This window comes from Acanthopagrus latus, chromosome 21 (genome assembly GCF_904848185.1).
Source record: "Acanthopagrus latus isolate v.2019 chromosome 21, fAcaLat1.1, whole genome shotgun sequence".
Classification (NCBI taxonomy): domain Eukaryota; kingdom Metazoa; phylum Chordata; class Actinopteri; order Spariformes; family Sparidae; genus Acanthopagrus; species Acanthopagrus latus.
In genome coordinates, this window is record NC_051059.1 from 24,588,298 (window position 1) to 24,610,007 (window position 21,710).

At 41.5% G+C, this 21,710-nt stretch overlaps 1 protein-coding gene across 13 annotated transcripts in view; it reads right to left on the reverse strand.

The window, feature by feature from the left end:
• The window catches only part of pard3ab (par-3 family cell polarity regulator alpha, b), a 235,423-nt gene extending 219,403 nt beyond the window's left edge, over positions 1–16,020 (reverse strand). For 11 of the 13 annotated variants that reach the window (XM_037082788.1, XM_037082785.1, XM_037082790.1 and 8 more), the window contains exon 1: positions 15,552–16,019. In XM_037082788.1, the coding sequence (XP_036938683.1) occupies positions 15,552–15,671 (120 nt within the window). In that variant the 5' untranslated portion in view covers positions 15,672–16,019. Of the gene's footprint in view, positions 1–15,551 lie in introns of all 13 variants that reach the window. The other 2 variants (XM_037082787.1, XM_037082789.1) reach the window with 2 other exon arrangements.
• Between the last annotated feature and the right edge of the window lie 5,690 nt (positions 16,021–21,710).

Consider the following 21,710-nt stretch of genomic DNA (forward strand, 5'->3'; position numbering starts at 1 on the left):
TGGGTGCAAATAGAGAAATCTAAATGCCACTTTATTGAGATTTGTGTGCATTAGAAGCGGGCAAAGTGGTATAGAGGCAAAAACATGTACACTAACAGGACATGCACTCACTTAGCCTCTGCGAGACCCTGCAACACACTGGTGATGTAAGAGGATAAACTGCAGGGTCAGGACACTGTCTGGTCCAATGAAACAAAAGACATGGATATACATGATGGCAAAAAAATTCTTGCATCCAAAATGGGAACTGAAACATTATCAGTCCCTAAATCTGGAATCAAAGACCAGATCTAATGCATTTTTCTTGTAAGTAAAAGCACAGCATATGCAAACCTTTATGGTGCTTTAATATACATTTTGTTTCAATGTGATGCGACAAGTTCTTTGTTTTGTCTTTAACACTGTCTGCAAAAGAAATCCCCTCAGAAATCAATTAATGATCAACTTGGACTGATCCTGACATTACATTCCTGAATTAAGCAAAGTTTGTTCTTAGTGTGTCTGTGTTAGCAAAGTAATACTCTCTAAAAGTAAGAATTAGGAGTGAATCAGAACAAATAACAAGCAGGAAAAACAGACAATAATTCATGTGCTGTTTATAGAGAACCAGCTGGGCTCAGGCACGAGCCGTTGCAAACTTTGGCAGGAGGGAGTCTTTTTCCATCCATCAAGTCTGGATGGTGAAGATAGAGGTATTTGCAGCATCTCTGTCTCCACGCCAAGCTTTCACAAAGCCTTTGCCGGACAGGGAGCGTGACTGGGATTTAAAAACTGAGGAGAAGACTGAGGAAACGGCCTTTTGGCAGTGGACCACGCTAATTTTTCAGAAACCAAAACATAACTGATATTCGTTTAGATAAAGACTGGACAACACCAAGAATGCTAAGTCATAAGCTCTAAAGCACCCTTGACTGACAAGCGTTTAAACAATTCAGACATACGTGCTCCAGTTCAGTGACCTTGTCTATGATAAAAAAAAGTATTTAGCCGTCATCTGTGCGCTTGATGAATGCTTCAGTGAGGAATCTGGCCATTTGTTCGAGGCTCTAGAAATGACCAGGCGTCATGTGTGAGAGTACCTCGGGGGCTTTCCTGTGGTGACACAGCAGGCCAGGCGACTGCACGGGCATGTAATTGGGAAATAAGTAGGGCGTGTGACTTTGAAGCTGCAGTCACTTTAAATGTAAATCAAGTGACACAAGCTTGTAACGTTTATTCTCAGAACCACTTCAGACTGCACAAGCAAAGAGCTTAACACTGGTAATATTTTGATCCGAACGCACAGCTGTTTCCACAACCAAATCCATTATCATTCATGAGTGGGACAGTATAGGAAGTGCAGGGAAAGGATTCTGGTCATCTTTATAAAGTGAATGACAGATGAAAACAGGTAATTGTCAGTACCTTCAACAATAACTCATGAGCTTGTTCCTGAATAGACCTGTAAGAGGTTTTTCTTGATTTACCATCTCTATCTATATGGTCTGGTTAGGACTAAGCAACAGAAAATACTTGGAAAAACTCATATAGTAAATCATTATAATAAAGACACCAATGATTTGGACAACTCAAGCCCACAACAGCCGTTCCCAGCTTACAGTATTTGTACATCAAACTAGATTTTTCAGATTAATCGTTCAACATGTTCGGAGAGGTCCCCATCCTACATGAGAAGCAGAGGGGAGCCTTTCTAAAACCCAACTATAGGTTATTTTAGCTATTTTTTACTATCTCCCAACACTGACATTATTTCTTGTGAGGATATCTACTCATAACAATGAATGAGACATCACCTTCTTTCTTTTGCTCTTTCAGATTTATCCCTACACACCTCTGCGGTATGTAATACCCAACATGACTTCCTATTTCAGCATCAGTGTGGAGTCTTCAAATTATTGCTGCTCACCTTCTCAGGTGGATAACCAAGTACAAAAACCCAGAGGGCATGTGATCACTTACTGTCATTTATCTTTTACTCTGTTTCTCACATATCTTGCCAATTTCATTTAAATGTGTCAAACATTGTTCTGAAGAGTTATGACTAGGCATCTGTTCCTTCCTGATAAAAGACAAATCTGAGAACTGCCGCAGGAAAGAGCCTTTCTGTCTTAGCTTACATGTGCCGTATGCATTTACTTTAGGTGACGTGAGCGCAACAGAAGAGTGAGCAAGTTCAGGCTTCAGAGAGATGGGTAGAGATTCTGGGCACAGTTCAATACGTGGATCAAGACAGTCTAAATGGGGTGCTTGTTTCCAACAAATGGCCTCCTCTTTGAAATGCCAAGCGTGTTGGGTTTGGTGTCCTAATTCATGTGTAGGAGAGGGCGAACTTAGGAGCACGCACACACACACAAACACACACACACAATCTTGTTCGATCATGTCAAAAGAGGCTGCAGTCCCAGGCCAAACCTGACACAGTTCATTCACACAGTAAGCTTTTTATCCAGCGAAGGTCCTTTTCTGCCTCAACTGTCACCGCTGTGATAAGCTTTATTCACATCACATTCAGAACCCATCACTGTTTATTTCAAAAGGGCGATTTCTTCGAGTTTAGCTCATTCAAACTGAATAAAACCACACACAAGTGTTGCCAAGCATTCATCCCCGTTTCCAGGCTGCATCATACCTGCAACTTCATTCATAAAAGGATGCTCAAAAGCAAGTATTTCTGGAGAATTAGTGCACACTTGTCACAAGTCAGAGCAAGAAAAGGTGTTATGAATCCCATTTGCATGCAAGGTTTTATTTAGATTTTGTTATGTCCTTAAGTCTACAATGATATCCTGTGAAGCAAACAATACAGGATCCTTGTTGCAGAGAGACACTTCAGCAGATTCTTACAGACAAAACATTACATTTGCCAAAAAGCACCACTCACTAAATATCTCTGCTGGCTTTAGGCTCCTGTAGCAAGAATAGGCTCACTGGCTACACTTGTTGAAGTCCCACAATAGCACATACTGTCTAATCCTATGCTATTTTTTTCTAAAATATCATGCTTTTGCCTGTTTTTTTGTTTACAATTTTTCACTTTATAGTTTTTTTTCATTGTTGTGTTTACAGCTCTGTCTGGTTTTCCCCGAGCAGGACCAAGTTTTAATTAAATTGCTGCTAAACCGTCATCCACAATTTCCCTCAGATGTTTTTTTCACCGCCACGGCTGTTCTTCCCCTTGTTTTTGGTTGACACTATTTCTGGTTTCACCAAGTTCTGGCAGCCTCTTTCATCTTTATATACACCCCCGCTGGTGCCGAGTGTCTGAGCAAGCACAACTAGATGAAAATACAGACTGCAACGCTTCCTCGATGTCTCAGCTCGACTGTCTCCAAAACAATTCCTGAATGTTTGTTGCACTTTACAGTTAATTAAATCATCTCACATTCATTAGACCACATCAGTGATCATTAACCACAGTTCCCTGTGGCATTTAAGTCTACAGCCTTTTCCTGTACTATAACTTCCATTTGTTGGCAATAAAGCAACTTCTCTTCTGCAATGCAGCTGAATCAGGTGGTCAGATATGGCGATGTGTATTCAAATTGGAGGGTTAAAGTCCAGTTTATATGTCAGACACATTTAAAACTCCTCTGGTTCCAATGACAGACCAGCTGGTCCAGTCTATGTACTTCCTTACCATCCATTCCCTGCATGCTGATGATGAAGGGCAGGAAAAGGAAAGCTCTCTTCCGCTGCGACTTACTCCGCAATCTATCCCATCTGGGCTGAACTGTCCTTTAATAACAACCAACCAGCTCGACTTTAACTCAAAAGCAGAAACTACAGAAGCTTTAAAAAGTCAAATATCATTACCTGAATCACAGCAGACAAAGCAGAAAGAGACTAAATACTAGGAATTACTTAAAAAGTTACATTTCAACATGTAAATATCTCTGAGGAAATGTTGGTTCGGTGTCCGTATTTGCAGCTGCATAGCCCGAAGAGCTCAATTTTGGCTCCTGGTGTTGGCCAGGTTAGTTTAATTGGGAACCAGTTCAAGATGTGGGTGAGTGTTTGACACTGCTGAATGTTTTCAGCTGTCCGACTGGCTCCTGCACTCCGCTTTCTGAAGCCAATGCAGCTCTGATGCCAACACGCTAATGAAAATGCGTTCTTCCACCACACAAACACGCAGTTTACTTTAGACTGTTGTGGCCAGCGTGTATCACTTATACATATCTATCAGTGTAAGGACTATTAGTATGAATGTATGAATGAAGTCATTTTCCAGCCTCTAGCAGAGGAAAAAAAAACTGAACAGCACATACAATAAAACAAGAAGCCCATTTGAATAAAGTCTGCATGTTTCGATTCAACACAGGCTAGTTTCAACATCATACAATTGTAGTCTTGTTGCATCCAGCTGCAGACGTGATGACAGTCCAAACATTGTCTAAGGCTTAACATGTCTGACAGGAGGAAATTAAGCTGTGCAAACATACGGTTGCACTATGCGAGCAGCCAGGTGAACAGATCTGACATAGCTGTAGTCTCGATCTGTCACTCAATCTGACGTCCGTGTGGTGGTGCTACGGGCACGAGGGAAGTTTACGGACGTAGAGACAGGGAAGGTACACACTGCAACATGCATGGATATCTGGCAAGAAAAAACACATTGCAGTGTTCCTGACAGCTCGAGTCAGGACATGAGGGAGATATGTAAAGTCTTGCATCATCAGTTGGTCAGTCAGACAGCAGTTTTTCCAGTTGAGCAGCATGTATGTCTCACATACAACAGAGTCTGCAGCTGACAGAAACTGGGATTTCATTCACCTTTGTACTAGAGCTTCACTCTGCTTTAAAAGGCAATGTAATCAGGAATCCTTACCATGCTTCTAATTTCTCCTTAAAAATTACAATGAATAGACTATATTATACATCCTTAGTCCATCTGTGACTCTTTGAGTAGATGCATAAGATCCCAATCTCTTGAAATTATTTCCCAGTCAGGTTCAGGAACACAGAGGGCATTGTGAATCACTGATTTTCTGATTATTTCACAGCCTCTTTGTGAACAGTGAATATTAAATCGCTGCACAGGCTGCTTTCTGACAAGTGCAGACCAGCCATGTCAGAAACACACCCAGGAGAGAATGAAGGCTTGGAATAGCAGAGGCAGCAATGAATCAAAGCCTTTTCTTTCACCTATCATAAACTGAGGTAAATCAGTGTTGTTCAAACCAGATGGGCATCCATCAACATGTTAAACTGTGTGGAAATGCATTTGTGTTCCTTCACTCTCATGACCAAGGTCAGTGTAAAAAGCTAGTTTACACAGCACAGCCACCGTCAAGCTACATCAAAATTATCCAAATTCGATGTCATAGATGTCACAAACAGGCTAATGGAGTGGAAAAATAAAGGCGATAGAACTGGGAATACTGAATAGCGCGATTATACATGCTGGATCTCAAAAGAACAACAGATCATCTTTTCACACCTGACAGCTGAAATCAGGAAATGTGATTTTTCTAGCTAATGGGTTTGAGTCTGTGCTGGTCAGGTGGGCTACATCAGGTGACAACCCTCCCTACTCAGTCTTTTGCCTCAAGAAATAGACCCGGAGCAACCGAGACAGACAGACCAGCAGACAGCAGGGAGCGACATCACACATCTGAAGAACGTTCAAGGCCCTCATGCCTCTGCTCCACCCAAAGGCCAATAATCATCTATCTGTCAAAGGCAGAGCTCTCTCGGCCCGTCCTATATTTAGCAGACAAAGCCTCATCAGCCTAAGTACTGAATTCAATTTCAAGGGACATCATTAATCTACACTCATAAATCATTTGGGTTATGCTAATGTAGTCTCTTCATCCTCTGAGCAGCATGTGTTTTTCCGTGTCCAAGCTGAACCTTGCACTTGTCTCCAAGTGTCACCACGATTCAAATATTTAGACTATGCCGGTGCAGGACCTCCATCCCTTGGAAATGCATTTGGGTTTCCATGGCGAACATTCTCGGCGGTCTGAGCTTTGCACTTTGTTTCTTTGCATCACTAAACCGCTAGGTTTTCTCGTTTAGCTGCTGGCAATTAACAGCTGGCCGAGAACAACAATCTCTGGTATGAGGGCGGAAAATAAAATGAGATTTTAAGACTCTGGCATGAAGAATCTCGCAGGAATTTCAGAGGCAGGAGGAAGAAAATAATAAAGCAGCATCTAAACAATGAGGCTACAAAACAATAGAAGAAATACAAGATCTAGGCCACTATTTCAGAAAAGTAAGCGAAAAATCTGTTGGGTGAGAATAAGAAGTCAATCAAATCTCCGGCCTGTATCAGACTGCACTGAGGGATACAGTATATCAGAGCTATGCTGCTGTTTGTTCAGTGTCCTGACATTCCTCAGAGACAATCCTCTCCCTGTGCTCAGCGCCCTGCACACAGCCAGTCCTTGACATTTCAGTCAGTGTCAGTCCGCTGGGTGGACAAGGGACACTCAGGCCTGTGAACAAGGCCAGTCTGCCTGCTGAAAACAAGCACACATTCATTTTGCATTTAGCCGATACTCTGCTCTAAAACAGCCCACAGTGAACGAGAAGATTGGGGGGAGGGCACACGAGACAGTCAGTGATTTGCTCAAACTCCTCAACAGGGTTGGTTTATAGTAGGAAATAAAACCTGTGATCTTTTCAACCAAGCGCACAAGTACTCCACAAAAGAGTACATTTATTCAAGTACAATATTATATGATGCTGCGATGTTATAATAAACCAAAGTAATGAGATCTGGGAACACAGTGACATCGCTACACAGTCCAGGTAATAATTCAACTGCCCGCCTTCATTTTCCCTTCCAAATAAGATCTTCTAAACCAGTGGAGTTTGTTTACAACCCATCGGATCACATGACTACTTTTGTTCCGTGACCAATCAAACTTCATGACAACTGTTGCCATGTTACCTCAGAGTGATAAGACACAAATGGTAAATCCACCAAAATATTGTCATGTTCACTGTCATAAAAAGAGCATTCTTATATTGTATTACAGGTGAAATAATTAATTAATTAATAGCTGGGCAGCCTGAACACTAAGGCTGCAACCAAAAAAAAATCTTTATCAATTAATATGCAAATCACTTATTAGTTGTCTTGTCAATAAAAAGTCAAGTGTAAAAAAATGCTCATCAAGCTTTTGAAAACAGCCCAAAATGATGTCTTCAAATTGCTTCTTTTTGCACTTCATTTACTGTCACAGATGACAAGGAAAAGCAACAAAACTGATATTTTTGCTTGAAAAGTGACAACAGTATGTTCTTCAAGCCCTTACAAAATTAGAAAATGTCTAAAGGATAGCAAATGTAATATCTTCGGCTTTTGGGGTGATCAAACATAACGTGCAATTTTACAGACCTCACCTTGGCCTCTAAGGAAATTGTGATAAATCATTATTCACTTTTCTGATATTTCATAAACAAAACAATGAATAAAATATCATCAGCATGGTAATTATTATTGTCAGTTGCAGCCCAATAATTAAGTGAATGATCTGAGTTCTGAGCACTCCCAGGACTGATAGGCCAGGCTGGCAGCACTTTGGCATGAAACACTTGGAGAAACAATTGGAAAAATACTGTTTCTACACAAAAAAAAGCTATTTAAAAAGGTGAAAGGTTTTCCACACTCGTGTTGCTGACATTAAATGACCAGAAGCCTAAAAGTCCAAAGGGAACCTTGTTCCTCTGAGCAAGCACAAGTAGACAATGTTTGGGCTTTGTGACCTCCATATTTATTATGTGAGAAAGTTGATGACTACCTATTTATGCTTGGCTGGCTTAGTATAACTATCAGTTGAGACGATTTAAATGTTGCTGCGGCTCAAACCACAAAACTCCTGAGTAAATTCAACCTGAGCTGACAGAGAAAAAAAAGGCACAAAGATGAATACAGCGCAGTGTTCTCAACACAAGAAATGACACTGTTCTGTAAGCAATCACTCAAATTGCTAATAAGTTCAATAACATGGACTGGTGAGATTTATGGTGTAATATGCCCTGCTTCAACAAGACTCGCATTTATCATGTAAGTCTTTGGATCTTTTTGAGGTCGAATCATTTTAAACTCACGCTTTCGGTCAGCCTCTACAATCACCATATTCTCCTGAAAACACACAAGCTTTTCTCAGCATCCAAACCCTGCATTTCCAGGGAACCAATCTCTTTCATAAATAAACTATGGTGTCCGGCTGAAAAGCCTGGTCGACAAAGATGCACAAAAAAAAAACATGAGAACAAGCGCAGATATCGTTAAACTTTTCTGTAAGCTTCCTGACCCTTTTTCCCTGCAACAGTTTACATTGACGCGCTTCCTCTGTTTATGGAAGACAGTCTACAGCTGAACCAAAGGGGGTGGAAGTGACTTGACCTCAAAACACCACCCTGTGATGAAGGCACTCATAAAAAGAACTTCAAGTGCTGGTGATAATTTCTAAAGCATCCATCACCAAAAATAGGCTCCTGTCAGTCAGCGGCCGGCTTACTGTTCGTCTGTAGGGTCTGCTGGGCCATATGCAACCAGCTTTGGTGCACATGGTTGGGGTGCCAATGCTCAGCTGACTGGACCCATGCCAAGGTTCAAGTAATCTGTTTTCATAGCACTCTGTAAACCACATAATCTCACTGTGTCATTAAGTCTTGATCTGGACTCTGATTAATTATGGTCAACAGTCAAGAGTTCAGTTCACAATGTGTCACATTAAATACAGCCTTTACAGCTCTTTTTTTTTAATGAAGGGATCATTTGCAAAAGCATCTGTGTGAAAGGTCTGGGATTAACCTGGTTTTCCCCACTACAGACGCGTCAGTTATCAACATGTTTAGTGTTGTTATATACAGGTACAGGAAAGTCCATGCAAGTCCAACCAAGTCAGTGAGGGCATGCACATTCAAATCAAGTCAATTTTCAAGACAATTTCAAGAAATTCAGGTCTTGCAGACCATTTAAGCACTCAACACAGCCTTCTTCCATTACTGACGATTCAAAGAATGTCATTACGTTCAACTGTTAGTCTTACTGTAAACAGTCCCTGATAACAGCATGAGCTCCACTTCTAAAATGTAAATGAACTTCAAAAAGGAAAGTCTTTCCCACCATCTGAGAACTCTGCAGTCAGCATTTTACAGGCTCCCACTTCACATGGCTCTCTCTCTGCATTAACAGGCCCAAACAGCTGCTGTGCTCTGCTAATGAATCTGTGCCATGTTGAGTCTCCTCCTGGGAACACCCGCGGGCAAATGACGAAAGGGGCTTTGTTTTTTTTAATTATCACATCAGCATTGTGATGTCAAACACTAGTAAGGATGACAGCTCACTTATGTGAATTCCTCACAGTGAAGCAGCATTACTGGGTTTGAGTTAAACAAAATAACAGTCAACTAAACTGCACAGCACAGCAAAGTAACACTGTGGGAAACGCGGTAATGCTAGCATCATCAAATAGCAAGGAGCAAAAAAATACTAACGTGTAGAATGTCTCGTCCTCAGGAAAAAAGATGATATACTTTGCAACTGCTGACTGCAATCATTTTTCCTGTTGTCCAAAGGCCTTTATGTAATGTCAGTAAATGTAACTGCACAATCTCTCAGTTATGGTAATGTTATTTGTAAATGTTTTAGAGGTAGGTTCAACACGTCTTTAAGCATGTCTTTTTAACGCATAAATGAAGCCATTGTGCCTCGCTCTTTTTCCGCAGTTCAACACTGGAAGCCTCACATGGCTAATTTCTTCAGCTCATTCCAGCGTGTCTTTTAACTGACTCCTTTAGGAAATGAAATGCTGTGCCAGGTCATGTTTTAGGACATTTTTCACAGTAGTTTGGTCAAGGGCAAAGTCAGCGGCCCGGGGATCATCAGTGAAGCTTTTAATCCTGCACTGTGCCCATTTTGGAAGCGGGAACCCCAGGCTGGTACAGCCTGGTACAGCCTGGTGACATGAGGATCAAACAGATGAACTGTAAAATGATTTGGGCTTATGACCTGACAAAAGGTAGATCGAGTGCACCTACACTGACGGTGCAATCACATTTGAAGTTTGAAGAACTAACCACTGACCTTGGTTCACTTTAGAAAGGTAACTTGCCCAACACCTACATCTGGACAATACTTCTGTAAGCCAGCTGAAAAGGTACAATCTAATATTATATAAGTTAGAATAGAGAGGTCCAGATATGCCTGGTGTGAGCACTCCCCATGAACAGACTAATATAACTACTATTTAGAAAGCACAATAGAGCAACCCTCATGGAACCAGCACTGGAAATCCCCTCATGAAAACATCATTAGAACCATTCTTGGCTCGTTAGCAAGAGCAGAGATAAAAAGGTTCAGTGGTGTATAAGCACTGAATAACATGCAAGATCTTGGCCAATCCTTTTTAATAGCTTTGCAGCTTGTAAAAACTGTTGCACTCAAGTAAAGTATTGCCTTTGGATCCACCCTTTTGCACATTGCTCTCCAACTTCCAATTTAAAATTGGCACCAGTATAATTTCATGGATATTGGGATTTACGCTCTGCAAAGATCATGATCAATCTTGGAGGTGTCCACAATTGACTTATTGACTTACTTCATTATGGTATTTAATGTTGTCTTACTTCTGCTTCCAAACTGTGGATACCTTCGCCGACTAGCGCATCTGTGCTATGTAAATGATGCAATAAAGGTTATACCTAGCAATATAGCTGACGAGGAGCCAAAAAAGAACTGGAATGCAAAAATATTTTAAAATGGTGCAAATGGAAAGATTCAAGGCTGTTTCAAGACTGGCTATAGTCTACATGGCATTGCAAAACTGAGACAAAGATTAAAATCTATATCGAGATTGTAATTATATGGATTGCAACGTTATTTTTTGGCAAGATTAGCCACCGCTAAGACCAGTGGGGCTTGAGGTGAGGCAGACAAACAAACCCAGTGTAAAAACAGCCTTACAGTCGTAAAGCATGCCTCTACTTCAGTCAGCGTGGTGGCTCTACACCCTTTGCCTCTGTGCTCTTGTGGACACATGGCACCAAGATCTGTCCTCATTACCATATTGACTTTAATGTCCCTTTCATGCATGCAGCTATGTCGCTCTTTTGAACAGAATTGGGCCAACTTCAGAAGTGGGAGCTTTTACTTTGAAGATCTGGCACATTTCTGGTGGCGAACATGTTAATCTGTATGACCGTAACAGCAGCCCTTAACTCTCACAGCATGAAGGACTGCTTATCTCCAGGCCGTGTGTCCGCCATCAAAGGCTCCTTTGCACTAATTAATAAACTGTCATTTGTGCAGTGAATTGAGTAATATATTGAGCACACCACAGCACACTGCAATGACATCAGGGCCAGATTAAAAACTAGATGACAGATTAGAGTCAGTCAACGGCAGAACTGCTTAAATTTGATGATTTTCTGATCTCAGTCCACATTAAGGTTGGTTCCCTTTAAATTAATGGTTATTTTCTTGTGGAACCTGTAAGAAAAAGAAAATACACACTTGATATCAGGGTTTTTTCAGCATTATTTTGATTAACTAAGCACAATTTTGCCGATTCTCAACTGTATGTTTCCTAATAAAGCCACTTACTTAACCAGAGCAACACCAAACACCTGCTCCTATTGTCTGTGACAAGTCAAAGTCATGTTAAATCTGTCTGCCTCAACGGTCAACTATGTATACAATAGCCTAGACTCCACCAGAGGAAACTCCAGCAGTGTGAAGCTGTGAATGGAAATCTGCCGTGTGCTGGTGTGAACAAAACAATCCAGACACCTGATATCCCCCCTGGAGGCTTCGCAACAGCCAAAAAGAGACATATCTCATGGTTTTACTGACGTGCCAGTGCTGATGTCACTTGAGGGTTTGGAGCGTTAAACCACGAGACGGTTTTCCAGTCAAGGGTGTCATTTTAAACGCTTGCCGTACTTAGTCAAATGGGTGAACATTAGCGAAAAAGCTACCCTATGATCTGTGGAAGGAAAAAGAGCAGCGGTGGATAATCTGACTGACTCTTCTCATGACGTTAGGAGATTTTGAGGCTGGCAGAACTGCTCCTTCTCTTAAATCCAGTAAGATTTCTGTTTGAGTGTTGTACAAACAGTGTCTGAACACTCATCCCAGTGTCTTGATCTTTCTAATTCCAAAGTTATGAGATGGTTTAAGGTCCTCAGAAGTGGACTGTTATTTCTCTTCAGCAGGAAGCATTCCTCTCTAATGACAGGGGAAGTTACAAGTAGGTCCACATAAACACTTTAGCAGGAAAACCAAGCTAAATTTGGGCCTCTTATTAAGGCGGGATGACCCGAAAAAGCTGTCATCTTCGACAACACATATGTGACCAAAGGACTTCCTGTAACGCAGCGTATGAGACATGAAAATGCCCGGCCCTGGTCAGATGAAATGCGGGCAGGGTGGGGACGAGGGCAATAAACGCAGATCTGAGGGGATTAGATGGTTAGGGTTTCGTATTTTCCAGGCACAGCGTTTTGCTGGGTGAGGAGTTCATGAGGATTTTGGTTTGTAGTATTTTAGATCAAAGCCTGAAGAATACAGAATGAGACTTGGGAACGTGTGGCCTCATTTCGTGCACACCCTCTGCATTAAACAGCAGCACATTTGGGTTTTCCAGACAATTGCCTTTCTCTAAATTGTGATAATAACCTCAAGGAAAGCCAGACAAATGACTGACATCAAAATGTTAGTACAGAGTTGTTGTCTGGTCATCAAATTGAAAAGACAGTACTGACGTAGACAAAATTAATATGATACTTGATTTTTAGCAATCAAGGAGACAGATGATCAATATTTAGGAATAATACAAGGTAAATATTGTAACAAGTATAATTTACTCAAGTAATAAACTTACATTGCTTAAGTATTTCCATTTCCATCAGTTTATATTTCAGCTTCACTGCATTTTAGAAGCAAATACTTTACTCCATATCATTTGTTGGAGCATTGTAGGTGGCCTGCTCGTTTCTTTTCAAATTAAGATTATTCATTTTATTCTAAAAGCCATCAGAAAAAAAATAAACAGTAAAAAAAAAAAAGAATATTGGATCTAACAATCTGCTAGGCCAATAAGATTTTGTTCACATCATCCATCGGTAACCCAGTACACCTATTTTTATCAATCACAAGTTAATCTCACAAAATTGCTTAAAATACAGAGGATGGGGTCTTTAATAGACAATTCATCTTATTGTAGGACATATGATTATATTAGAGCTGCAATGATTCATTGATTAATCAATAACTCGTCTGTTGAATTAATTGCAACTATTCTGACAATGAATGAATCTGTTGAAAAGTCCAAATTCTCACATTCAAGCTTGTTAAAATGTGAACATTTTCTTGTGTCTTTAATGCTCTATGATGACAAACTGAGTCATCTGACCATTTTCTGTCTTTTTCCAACTTAAAACAACTGAACTGAAAATACTCGACAGATTAATCAACAGTGAATACAGTCGTCAGCTGAAGCCCTGAAGTCTATTTCTCTTGCACATTTCACAAGTTCAGTTACACTCACAGTCACTTCAAATTGAACTGGGCAGACATGATGTACGACTCTTCATACTTCTACGATTACAACAGGGATCATCTTGGATAACATCACACACACACACACACACACACACACACACACACACACGATCATACAACACCTTCCGCAGTCTGTTAGCAATTCAGTGGACATTTCCACTCCTGCACGATCACCCACATTCAACTCTTTCCAGGGAAAAACAAAGGTGACAGTTACAAAATGTTCCAGGTTATGAAACCATGTTACAGTAGTTACTGTATGTGTTCTGTTACATGACGCCTCACTCTCCAAATATATGCAGACAAATGACACTTTCTTTCGTTTTCCTTTTCTAGATAAGAAGCAGAAACTCTGAGCTTGCACGATGCCAAACAGCAAGTTAGCAGCTTGCATGTATGAGCGAGGTGGAGGGAGCAGCTCTTTACCTGCTTCTCAACTACGCAGAGATATTCTCCTGCTCTCTTCTGTCTGCTCACACTGAATTATTCACAAAGGAGAGGAGGATACAGTACGACTTCTAGGTCACTATCATCGCAACGAAAAAAAAAGGAGACTGCTCTAAAGTTAGCACAGGGAAGGTCGACGGGTTAATTATTCATAGGAGTGGAGCAGCTTGCTGTAAAATATTTGTACCTTTTAAAAAAAGGGTTGGACGAGAAAGCAAATTAACTGAATTACTGACCCAAACTTACTGATGTCACAAGTTGTGAATCCCAAAAGTGGCAATGAATCATGTAAGCTTGAACTGACTGCAAGCCAGTGCTGAAGATCTGTACTTCTGAGTGAATTTGGAGCGAGATTTATGCTGGTATTGATGCCAAAAATGACGGAGATTCATTAGGTTTTGGTGGAACGAACGTAATTTCTACAATTGAGGGGGGGAAAAATCTAATAAAAGCACATGTTTACAGCTCCAAGCCTTATCTGATGCAGCCGGAGGGAACCTCACACATAAAGCCACCCCGAGCCGGGTTCAAAGGTTATCTGCTGCTACCCCGACACCACGCTGCAAAGTTTTCTTAGGGTCACTTTCATCAGATTTATGTGTCAGGTCCATGCCTCCACCAGTCAGCTGGAGCCTCGGCATTGCAGTTTCCCTCAGTCTCCTGCAGGGCCTGGTGCCTGAACAGCCATGCAAGCTGAGGGGCTCCTCTTCTATTCTGCATTTAAAGCCAGACTATAAATGCAACTCACTATCAAAACTCCCTGCTTTGTCTTCCTCTTGCATGTGAAGCATCATCGATTAACCTGAATTTGCATCATCTGTCTGTCTTCTTGCACAGTCCAGCTCCTCGATTTCATAATGGAGCTCATTACAAGTCGAACAATCAGGAACTTTTTATGCCTTTCGTCATAGAGAAATCACCTTTTAATATAAACAAAAGTGTACACAGAGAGTCCTGTAAATCCCACGGCTCTGCTCTGGAGCCTAAACGCCTCAGACTTGCAGCCCTGCTTTCTTTTTGTTGTTGCAGCCTGCTGGCTAACTTGCTAGTAGGCTAATCTCTGGGCTGGCAACTTTCAGAGAGCATGAGCCCGAGGTCTTACAACTAAATCTTGTCCCTCCGACGTGTTAAAAACTCACATTTAATGCGTCTAAAGCTTGCAAAACAAAAACAACGGGCCACTTTGTTCGGAGCCAACGGGTTCCTTTTTTTTTTTTTTTTTTGAATCCCGGACGGGAAGTTTTGCGTTTTTTTTAGCCCAAAACACAGGAGCCACAATGGCGGTGCGCCTTTTTCTTTGAAAGCAGCAGCAGCAAGGCACGGCGGATAAAAACCCGCACATGTACCGGATGGTTTCTACATTTACGGAGGACAAACATGAGCAGGAGACAGGCAGGAGACAGGGGGCTGCTCTCCCCTCCTCTCCTTTACAGTCGTTATTCCAAGTTAGCGCCATGTTGAGTGCGCGTGCGGGACGTTGGGAACAGCCGTTGGGTTTTTGTTTTTGTTTTGTTCCTCCTCCAGGAAAAGAAAAGAAACCGCAAGAAAGAAAAGAAAAACTAAAGTAGCCTCCTCTTACCTTCGCGATAGCCTTCTTGTATCTCATGACAGCCTGCTGGATGAGCGTGTGCACTTTGATATTCCCATCCCCGCACGGCACCACCACCCGGGTCCTGCCAAAACACACCGTGACTTTCATGGTTTTAGAATCCCGAGGTCTTGGCCGGGTTCGGAGTAAAACCGAGGAAGAGGCGAGATCATCCGCGTGGGGACAGAACACAGGAGCATTTGGGGTTTTTTTGTGTTGTTCGGTTCGGCTCGCCGGTCGGTCGGTCGGTCCCAGTGTAGTATTCCCCCTCCACGGGAGCGAGGACTAAAGGTCTCTCCGCCTCTCCCCGCCGGACGACATTGTTTTCTGTGTGTTTCCAGACCACCTGTTTAGCTTCTCTCTCTCCTTCCTTCGCTCTCTCTCGGTCGCAATCTCAGTGTGTCCCTATGTCTCTCTCCCCCCGCTCCCTCTCTCTCTCTCTCTCTCTCTCGCTCTCTGCTGAGCTAATGCTCGGTCACGTGTTGCGTTCAGTGTCTCCGGAAACGTTGGAATCCAGATTGGACGTTTAACGCGAATGACAGAGATGATTTCAAAGTACATTTGCTTCATTTATTTATTATGATGAAATAAATGAATTTTAAAATGCTTCTTTTGGCTCTGCTGCAGCTTACAATCTGTAAACTAATAAGTAACTTAAGTAATCAAATCGTATGTAGTGGAGAGGAAGTACGAAGTAGCAGAGATTTTAAATACTCCAGTAAAGAACAAGTACCTCATAGTTGTAATTAAGTATAGTATTAGAGTAAATGTACTTAGTTACATTCCGTTACTGAACATGTTGTGCTTTTTACTTTTACGTTTTTCCCAAACTTATTTTCTGATAGCGTCATCAAAAAGCTAAAAACCGGCTGTTTTTTTGAGTTGATGAGACTTGAAGATGATGAAGATGTTATATAATATGATGCATTGCTGTAGATTAAAGTCCCCGACAGCAATTGTTGTTTTTATTCCAAAAACATCATATTATATGGTAAAACACTGACAGGCATCTTACTGCAGAATGAGTACCTTTGATTCTAGGTGTTGCTGATAATACTGACATACTTTTAAGGTTTTGAATGCAGCGTTTTTACTTGGAGGGGACAGTTTTCAGTGTATGGTACTGAAACTTTTGCTTCATACTTTCTTTCTCTGAATGTGAGCTGTATGTTGTTGTCAGGAGAAATCTAAATATATGTCAACCTGCTCAAACGCAATGTCGACTGTTTGGTGATGAAATTAAACTGAAAAAGTACCTGGTCATCAGTCGCTGCTCTATAAGTCTCAGAGATCTAGTTAAGCAGATTTGGGTGAAAATGCACCAGAACATGAAATGGGACTTTGACATTTTTGCCATGTTCAAAACTTCATAACTAACAAGCTAAAAGGCTGAGATGGAAAATAGGAATGGTTTTGAACAGAAGTGTGGCATTTAAGGGGCAGAGAGCAAATTTTATTATCAGTTTTATTTGGGTTTTTTTTTACTTGCAATCTATAAATTATTAACGGTCCTATCTCTGATTCCAATGTAACTTTTAGTCATCTCAGTCTGTGTAGCAAAGCTTCTATTTATAGGAAACACCTCAGTACTGAAGACAGAACAGCTGTAGCAAGTGTTCAGTTCAGACTTTAATCACTCGGCTACTTAAGATACAATGAAGCCTTAATGAATTAACAGCTACTTTAGGATATGAATTATTAAATACATCCGCTGGGCAACGTGACAGATGTGCAGCTTTTTATTGCAGTAGCTCTGCATTATTGCTCCATTTCACATTGTTGTTAATACGTTTATGTAGATACTTCAGAGATGTTAAAAAAAGGTGGGGAGTAAAGTTCTAACGTGCATATTTTTCCCTCAAATCACTTTTTTTTTTAAATTACATGAATATGAAAATATAGTGAAAATATGACATAAAACCTCTCAACAAAACACACAAGCCAAAAAAAAAAATCCATCCCATAGCAAGGAAAATAAGTTGCATCTTGGATTTAAAACTTTTGAAGGCGGAGTTTACGTGCGGTCCCTGAAGGCATCAGAGGAGCAGGGGAGGCCACAGTTGCAGTCCCTCCACCCCCTCACCTCCACCCCCTCCACCAGTGTGGCGAGGATGGGTAATGTTTGGCGCACAGGGAAGCTTAATTGTCCCCACATGGAGGACATCATTTATAAAATTATATTCAAATGATTAAATTGTATGACAACAGTGCGGATCACAGCTGCTGCAGCCTGTAGGTGTGTCCTCACAAGACTGGAACGTTTAGTAAAACCGTTAAAAAAAAAGTGATGACATTATTTCTTGGACCGGGTTAATGTGAGATCTTGAGTGATTTAAGATTAGCATTAGGATTAGTCAGAGATTAGGAGTGCCAACGGAGAAACACGTTATAAGTAATTCAAGTCTTCACAAGTCCGGTGATCTAACTCCCGTCGGTGTGCATATGTCCTTCACAGGCTTTCGGTGCTTTCCACCGAGTAATGTTATGTATATTTTTATTGCTGCACTTAATGATACATCACCACTTGTTAAACGCCCTGGGGCTTCTTGTGCACCTGCTCCCTTTCCTATTTTAGTCCATCGTTCCACACAAGTCTGAAACAGAACCAAACCGCTGAATGAAAACCAGTCCAAATCCATCTGGGGAGCCTTTAGGAACAGCTGCCCCCTCAGCACACAGACCACATGGACGGACTTGTACAGCTGAACATGCCCGAGCTGCACCGAAGAGACCAGACTAATTCAAGAAACACCCACCTGAGCCAGCAGAACATATTTCCCCTGCCACCTGAGAAGTTCTGCACCAGGTTTCACACTTGATTCCCCCCAATTACATCTTCAGTGAGGGTGTGATTTACATAATTAAACATAATAAAAACACAAGGGTGCCACACAGAGTTTAGTGAGAACATGAAAACAGAGGAGAGAGTCATTTAATATCAGCTCTGTGGAAAGTGTGTGTGTGTGTTTGCTTCACATGGGCACTGGTTGAATAGGATAGCTCCACCAGTTAGTGCCAACGTGCAGCTGCGAGACTATTTTAACTCTTAAAACAGCTGGAACACTCGCAGGCCACCAACCACAGCCTCAGCAGCTGTCACAACGGATTTAAACAGGCTCAGCTTCGGAGAGTACGAGCGCTTGTTCAGTGTTGGGTTTTTTACAAAAGGGTAACACAGTGGGATGGTACGCCCACACTGGTGGGATTAAAGATAATATCTAGGCTATTTTTAGTGAATGGGGGCTGCTGTAGGTGTTGTAGCGTTACAGCACACTTTGCTTTTTAGAGATTTTTAGCAGATGTTGTGGCACAGAACTGACCAGGAGAGTGAACTTCAGTGCAGCAAGCAACAGAGACCTGAAAGGGGAAAGGCCAAATGTCAAAACCACCTTGTACAGTGATTGTGTCATGAGAGTGGTGATGCAGAATCATGACAGGTTTACTCTATACCTCGTGTCAAAGTATCATACTTAAGACTTATGGTAACTCAAAGTCCTCAGAGTTTTGATTTGTTCAATATTTGACACCGAAATGTGAAATCTACCTTTTGAAATTAAACCAAATACCACATAATTCACTTGTGCAAGCTAGAGAAAGAGTTCTATTTCTTTCTTGGTCATCTGTTTTATTATTTTAATGAGAGTTTTGACCCAAAAATGTCACTTACTGGCTTTTTTCAATAGTGTAAATATGATGCAAGCTGCAGCTGCAGCTCTGGAAAAAGTGGAAAAGTTGAATATCTGTCATTTTTTACTCTCTCAGGCTGTTGATTTATGATTTATGACTACAAGTCTGATATTTGGGCTTTGGACACAGTTCAGATGTGATATTTGTCATGCATGCATGCAAAACACAAAGTTGAATACAAGTGATTTGGATCATATGTGACCCATTCAGGAATGAGCTCAGTTAACCAGCTGCCCAGTCGTACTTGGTATGTGTTACTTTCATGTCCCCCTATGAAATATTCAATACAACAGTAGTTATGAATTCCACTGTCATATAAATGCAGGGACAGGTAAGAGCAGGGTTACTCCAGCAAAGGACAGAAGGCACATTTGCATTTTCAAGCAGTCTGGTAACTTTAAAACCACCACCAGGAGCAGGTAGGTGTCAGGATACAGCTGCTATGAGGTTACGGGCCAGTTGTAATCAGCAACCATGTTTCAATACAACCATGAACCCTCCCAAAATAAAAACACTTGCTTTATCTCAGTAAAATAATAAATGAGGCTTTACTGAATCCCATAAGGGAAACAAAGGTGTTTAAGTAGCACAATGACAACAAATATATAAATATTTATCATGTTTACTGGTGATGTCTCTATAAATACAGAAGTATAATGCAGTGCGTTATGTAATAAGAATCTTGCAGCACTGGTTTCATAATCCCCAAACCCTCACTGTGGACTAATTTAGGGCAGCAGTTAATAACATGTAAGTCTAAATAACCACCTGTCAGATGTGACGTTTGTGTCAGACAGAGCGTCATATCTGGATCAGTACTGACCTCTGCTGGTGCACACTGGATGGTAAATCTCTTTCAAACTGCTTCTCACTCAATGTAATCGCATGTTGCGAGCATATGATAATGTTTGTTATGAATCATCTATATCTATTTCCCCCAAAATAAGATTCCACTGAGAATCTGCTTGTTTTTTGTTTTTTTTTTTAACACTAATCGAACATTTTTGCAGATGCAGTCGATCATATTGACAATATAACAGCTGGTGCTGAGCGAATCAAAAACAGAAAACAGAGCAGCGGAGACATTTAATACAGCAGGAAGACTCGGTTGAGATGTGTGTTGGTTGTGCGGATGGTTCTGGCAAAACAAACACTCGGGCTATCTGAGCCAAGAGCCCTGAGGCCTCCCAGCCCACAACCTCTCATTAAGTCCTTAGACACATTATCTGCAGCTTCCTACGAGGTCTGAGTGGCTGACATTTTTCACTGTAATGCAAGAAACACAGCAGTCACATCATTTCATCCTCACAGCTGTTTGTGCAGAAGTGTCCAAAGCTGTACATTAGTATTAATTCAGGCTTTTATGACTTTTTGTTGGTAAAAAAAACAAACTCTTAAAATGTCTAAAAAATCAGCCTGTCTGAAATGACTGTGAAATTTGAGGAATTAGCCCAGTTAAGCTGCATGACGGACGCCCAAATGCCTCTTTGATGGTATTAACAGCATGTAATTGTGTTACCCGTTCATCCCAGGCTAATTTTGTGCTAAAGAGCTGTCTGGCCCAGGTCATATTTGGCGCCCTGCTGTCAGGCCTTTGCGCCCCCTGAGGGTCCCCCTTCTGCTGCTGGTACTCGACCATCTGGAGCCTCCATCCTCTGACCGCAGGACAGGCCAAGGAGATGAAGGTGGAGGAGGGAGGAGGGAGGAGGGAGGAGAAAGGACAAGAGGGTGAGCAGTTGGAACGAGGGGTCCAAATAACTGATGCAATCCCGGCCAATTATTTAGACGGACGTGGCACAGTTTTAGACAACGAATGACAGCTAAAATGATCTGTGAGGAAACTGAATCACTGCAACCAAATAGTAGAAGAGAATGGTAGGAATAGGAATACAGTAACAATGAAATATGTTCACAGTTTCCAGTGTGAAATAATGATTCTAGATAAACAAAATGAGATGAAAATGAGGGGAAATTGGTTTCTCTTTTTTTTAGAAGGTAGGTGACAGCAGGGCGCCAATGTGTATTTACACTCCCCGCACAATCCATAAACACAGCTCTCAAAAACATGTATTTCACTTCTGTGTTTTGGTGAATTGGATGGTTTCTCCTCACACTGCTGGGAGATTAAAGGGAGGGACTCGGCCACGCAGAGCAGTGACTCTCTGATGTCAGCAGGGGCAGTGTTTCGAACAGTACGACCTCTCCTGGCACGCAGGAGGACAGATGGCAGCTCTGGGGTCAGCCAGAGTCAGGTCTAAATAAAGGAATTCAGCGTGTACGGAACAAATTCTACAGTACATCCACAGTACTGTACACGTTAGATCAGTGTTAAATAAGAGCGCATACCTCCACCAGTGCGCAACACTGCCTATAATTCAGTTGAGTCTAACCAATAACAAATAAAACCTCTTGAAATCAGCTGGATTCAGATTTTGATTTAGATCCACATCACTCACTCATAGA